The following is a 6,000-nucleotide window of genomic DNA, read 5'->3' as shown; positions in this document are numbered from 1 at the left end:
CAAAGTGGTTGGCCACACAAGCTCACAGAACGGGACCGCCGAGTGCTGAAGCGCGTAGCAAGTAAAAGTTGTCTGTCCTCGGTTGCAACACTCACTACCGAGTTCCTAACTGCCTCTGGAAGCAACGTCAGCACAAGAACTGTTAGTCCGGAGCTTCATGAAATGGGTGTCCATGGCTGAGCAGCCGCACACAAGCCTAAGATCACCGTGTGCAATGCCAAGCGTCGGCTGGAGTGGTGTAAAGCTCGCCGCCATTGGACTCTGGAGCAGTGGAAACGCGTTCTCTGGAGTGATGAATCACGCTTCACCAGGAGATGCCAGGAGAACGCTGCCTGCCCCAATGCATAGTGCCAACTGTAAAGTTTGGTGGAGGAGGAATAATGGTCTGGGGCTGTTTTTCATGGTTCGGGCTAGGCCCCTTAGTTCCAGTGAAGGGAAATCTTAACGCTACAGCATACAATGACATTCTAGACGATTCTGTGCTTCCAACTTTGTGGCAACAGTTTGGGGAAGGCCCTTCCCTGTCTCAGCATGACAATGCCCCCGTGCACAAAGCGAGGTCCATACAGAAATGGTTTGTCGAGATCAGTGTGGAAGAACTTGACTGACCTGCACAGAGCCCTGACATCAACTCCATCGAACACCTTTGGGATGAATTGGAACGCAGACTGTGAGCCAGGCCTAATCGCCCAAGATCAGTGCCGTCCTCACTAATGCTCTTGTGGCTGAATGGAAGCGAGTCCCCGAAGCAATTTTCCAACATCTAGTGGAAAACCTTCCCAGAAGAGTGTTATAGCAGCAAAGGTGGGACATTTTACATTTACATTTTAGTCATTTAGCAGACGCTCTTATCCAGAGCGACTTACAGTTAGTGAGTGCATACATTATATATACATCTTTTTTTTTTCATACGGGCCCCCCCCCCCGTGGGAATCGAACCCACAACCCTGGCGTTGCAAGCGCCATGCTCTACCAACTGAGCTACACGGGGCCTGGGACATTTACATTTACATTTTAGTCATTTAGCAGACGCTCTTATCCAGAGCGACTTACAGTTAGTGAGTGCATACATTATATATATATATTTTTTTCATACTGCCCCCCCCCCCCCGTGGGAATCGAACCCACAACCCTGGCGTTGCAAACGCCATGCTCTACCAACATCCCCTGCCGGCCATTCCCTCCCCTACCCTGGACGACGCTGGTCCAATTGTGCGCCGCCCCATGGGTCTCCCGGTCGCGGCCGGCTACGACAGAGCCTGGATTCGAACCAGGATCTCTAGTGGCACAGCTAGCACTGCGATGCAGTGCTTTAGACCACTGCGCCACTCGGGAGACCAACTCCGTATTAATGCCCATGATTTTGGAATGAGATGTTGGACGAGCAGATTTCAACATAGTTTTGGTCATGTAGTGTATAACCTGATTGCCTGGTCACTTTTACCCCTATCTACATGCATAGCCGCGGGAAGTAGTTTGGGGGTCCAAAAAAAAAATAAAGTTGTGATTTTTCAGGGTGTGCTGCAGAACCCTCTGCATCCCTACTTCCCGTGGCTATTCCTCCATATTAGCTCAATTACCTCGACTTACCCGGACCCCTGCACATTGACTCGGTACACATTGACTCTTTGTAATATAGCCTGTTATTTTATTTTGCTACTATTATTTTTATTTGTAAATATTTTTTCTTTTTAACTCTGCATTGTTTGGAAAGGGCTCGTAAGTTAGCATTTCACGGTAAAGTCTACACCGGTTGTATTCGGCGCGTGTGACCAATGAAATGTGATTTGATAGGGATGATATGGCGCTCACTGACCATACTAAAACATGTTTTTACATTTTTAGTCATTTAGCAGACGCTCTTATCCAGAGCGACTTACAGTTAGTGAATACATTTTTTGTTTTATACTGGCCCCCCGTGGGAATCGAACCCACAACCCTGGCGTTGCAAACGCCATGCTCTATCAACTGATCTACATCCCTGAGAACCTAAAGTGTATTATTCTGTCTGCGTAGCCTTGTTGTTGTCAGAACAGTGGTGTTATAAATCTTGACTCCCCCTTCGTAAAGCCTACATACAGTAAAGGTGTTATAATGATGACATAACAGAAACGGTAAACAACAGCTGATGACAATGCTAGCCAATTAGCCTACTTAAACAGATTAGTGACTGGGAAAGGTAAAGGGGGATACCTCGTCAGTTGTACAACTGAATGCATTCAACTGAAATGTGTCTTCCGCATTTAACCCAACCCCTCTGAATCAGAGAGGTGCGGAGAGCTGCCTTAATCGACATCCATGTCTTTGGCGCCCGGGGAACAGTGGGTTAACTGCCTTGCACAGGGGCAGAACGAGCTCGGGGATTCGATCCAGCAACCTTTCGGTTACTGGCCCAACACTCCTGTGTTTAAGTCTGGTGCGGTAAGCCCACGGCAGCTTATTCCATCTCTTATTCCATCATGGCAGTGTGATGTAGGCCACACCATGGGGTGCCATGTCACATGTAAACTAAATTATTAAATCGATTTCTGTTATAGTATATAGATATTATAGATTATATTAGATTATAAATTGTTATATATTTTTATTTCTAGTTAGTCAAGTCTGTAGTTTTGAGGCGATTTATGTGACTGAACCTCCGCTAATGTCGAAAGGGCATAAATCAGACACGTAGCTCTGTGGTAGCAGACGGGTAGCTCTGTGGTAGCAGACAGGTAGCTCTGTGGTAGCAGGCAGGTAGCTCTGTGGTAGCAGACGGGTAGCTCTGTGGTAGCAGACGGGTAGCTCTGTGGTAGCAGACGGGTAGCTCTGTGGTAGCAGACGGGTAGCTCTGTGGTAGCAGACGGGTAGCTCTGTGGTAGCAGACGGGTAGCTCTGTGGTAGCAGACGGGTAGCTCTGTGGTAGCAGACGGGTAGCTCTGTGGTAGCAGACGGGTAGCTCTGTGGTAGCAGACGGGTAGCTCTGTGGTAGCAGGCGGGTAGCTCTGTGGTAGCAGGCGGGTAGCTCTGTGGTAGCAGACGGGTAGCTCTGTGGTAGCAGACAGGTAGCTCTGTGGTAGCAGGCAGGTAGCTCTGTGGTAGCAGGCAGGTAGCTCTGTGGTAGCAGGCAGGTAGCTCTGTGGTAGCAGGCAGGTAGCTCTGTGGTAGCAGGCAGGTAGCTCTGTGGTAGCAGACAGGTAGCTCTGTGGTAGCAGGCAGGTAGCTCTGTGGTAGCAGGCAGGTAGCTCTGTGGTAGCAGGCAGGTCGCTCTGTGGTAATCAGATTGGGGACGCGCTGCACAGAGGCACTATGAGACTATTAGAGTGCTGATCTAATCGGACCGGTGTTATCAGATATCTGGCCAGAGGAGTTAGTTTGGCTCCGGTCAATAATACCAGCTGACCAGGCATAGAAATAATACCACATATAATATAATATGCCATTTACCAGACGCTTTTATCCAAAGCGACTTAGTCATGCTGCATACATTTTACGTATTGGTGGCCTCAGCGGGAATCGAACCCACAATCGTTGGTGTTGCAAGGCGCCATAGAATGACTAGACCAGCCACACTGAAAAAAGAGCGAGGCTGTGTTGCTGGGAGAAGGGGCTGTTCACGGCTTTGATTCCCACTTTCCCTTTCATTTTGCTTTCAAAGTATTGGCAAAGTATTACCAATCGATCACATATTAAGATTGGTGTTTTTGGCTTTACTTTTAAAACCAATCAGTTCCGTTTGTTTTTATTAGTTGTTTATTAACTGAACTAATATAGACTTTTGTTTCCTTTTTGATTGAAAGCATTTTAATTTAATGAATCAGTCTGTATTAATTAAACAACCTCATCTAAAACACCCTTTCTTGCTGCTTCCTTACAACTAATCCTCCATGAGCTAAAATATTATTTATCTCTCTGTGTTGATTTAACTCATTTTCTAAAAGTAAATGTGAGTCTGTGTGTGAGTCTGTGTGAGAGAGTATTTTACAGTATTACAGGACTTTTCAGTAATTCTAATGAGTTTGGGAGCTCATAGTCCACTAAAGGCTGGAGTGTTCTCCCCCTTCCTCCCCTGTCTCCTCCTCCTTGCCTCTTCATCCTCCCTCTCCCTCCCCCCTCTCTCCCCCTCCAGGTAACGTGCCCTCCCCCAACGCTCCTCTGAAGCGGGTCCTGGCCTATACAGGCTGTTTCAGCCGCGTGGGCACCATCAAGGACATCCACCTGTACCTGTCTCAGAGGCTCCGCATCAAAGACCAGGACATGAGGCTGTGGCTCTACCACAGCGAGGTGTGTGTGTGTGTATTCTTGAGCAACTATCGCATGTTGACCACTACAAAATAAGTGATATTACGGTGACACTATTAAATATAAACTCCTCATCCAAACCTCCCCCCAGAACTATCTGACCCTGTTCCCCCCCCCCCCCAGAACTATCTGACCCTGTTCTCCCCCCCACCCCCAGAACTATCTGACCCTGTTCCCCCCCCCCCAGAACTATCTGACCCTGTTCTCCTCCCCCCCAGAACAATCTGACCCTGTTCTCCTCCCCCCAGAACTATCTGACCCTGTTCTCCTCCCCCCCAGAACTATCTGACCCTGTTCTCCTCCCCCCCAGAACTATCTGACCCTGTTCTCCTCCCCCCCCCAGAACTATCTGACCCTGTTCTCCTCCCCCCCAGAACTATCTGACCCTGTTCTCTCCCCCCCAGAACTATCTGACCCTGTTCTCTCCCCCCCAGAACTATCTGACCCTGTTCTCTCCCCCCCAGAACTATCTGACCCTGTTCTCTCCCCCCCAGAACTATCTGACCCTGTTCTCTCCCCCCCAGAACAATCTGACCCTGTTCTCCTCCCCCCCCAGAACTATCTGACCCTGTTCTCCTCCCCCCCCCCAGAACTATCTGACCCTGTTCTCCTCCCCCCCAGAACTATCTGACCCTGTTCTCCTCCCCCCCAGAACTATCTGACCCTGTTCTCCTCCCCCCCCCCAGAACTATCTGACCCTGTTCTCCTCCCCCCCCCAGAACTATCTGACCCTGTTCTCCTCCCCCCCAGAACTATCTGACCCTGTTCTCTCCCCCCCAGAACTATCTGACCCTGTTCTCTCCCCCCCAGAACTATCTGACCCTGTTCTCTCCCCCCCAGAACTATCTGACCCTGTTCTCTCCCCCCCAGAACAATCTGACCCTGTTCTCCTCCCCCCCCAGAACTATCTGACCCTGTTCTCCTCCCCCCCCCAGAACTATCTGACCCTGTTCTCCTCCCCCCCCCCCAGAACTATCTGACCCTGTTCTCTCCCCCCCAGAACTATCTGACCCTGTTCTCTCCCCCCCAGAACAATCTGACCCTGTTCTCCTCCCCCCCCAGAACTATCTGACCCTGTTCTCCTCCCCCCCCCCAGAACTATCTGACCCTGTTCTCCTCCCCCCCAGAACTATCTGACCCTGTTCTCCTCCCCCCCAGAACTATCTGACCCTGTTCTCCTCCCCCCCAGAACTATCTGACCCTGTTCTCCTCCCCCCCCCCAGAACTATCTGACCCTGTTCTCCTCCCCCCCCCCAGAACTATCTGACCCTGTTATCTCCCCCCCAGAACTATCTGACCCTGTTCTCTCCCCCCCAGAACTATCTGACCCTGTTGGATGATGAGGACCACACTCTGGAGGGTCTGAAGATCCAGGACAAGCAGCACTTAGTTATCGAGGGTACGTTCAAAAAGACGCTTAGTTATCGAGGGTACGTTCAAAAAGACGGTTAGTTATCGAGGGTACGTTCAGGAAGACGCTTAGTTATCGAGGGTACGTTCAAAAATACACTTAGTTATCGAGGGTACGTTCAAAAATATGCTTAGTTATCGAAGGTACGTTCAAAAAGACACTTAGTTATCGAGGGGACGGTCAAAAAGACAGTTATCGAGGGTACGCTCAAAAATACACTTAGTTATCGAGGGTACGTTCAAAAAGACACTTAGTTATCGAGGGGACGGTCAAAAAGACGGTTAGTTATCGAGGGTACGTTCAGGAAG

General features: G+C 49.7%; 1 protein-coding gene across 1 annotated transcript in view; it reads left to right on the top strand.

Annotated features, from left to right (window-relative positions):
* LOC311122739 (ubiquitin carboxyl-terminal hydrolase 32-like) overlaps positions 1 to 6,000 on the top strand; it is a 97,348-nt gene that overhangs the window by 70,038 nt on the left and 21,310 nt on the right. The window contains exons 17-18 of the mRNA XM_084197064.1: positions 4,109 to 4,263; positions 5,599 to 5,680. Of these exons, the coding sequence (XP_084053190.1) occupies positions 4,109 to 4,263; positions 5,599 to 5,680 (237 nt within the window). The remainder of the gene's footprint in view (positions 1 to 4,108; positions 4,264 to 5,598; positions 5,681 to 6,000) is intronic.

Source organism: Coregonus lavaretus (assembly GCF_964263955.1).
Source record: "Coregonus lavaretus genome assembly, contig: HAP1_SCAFFOLD_614, whole genome shotgun sequence".
Lineage (NCBI taxonomy): Eukaryota > Metazoa > Chordata > Actinopteri > Salmoniformes > Salmonidae > Coregonus > Coregonus lavaretus.
This window is presented reverse-complemented; position numbering and strand designations above follow the sequence as displayed.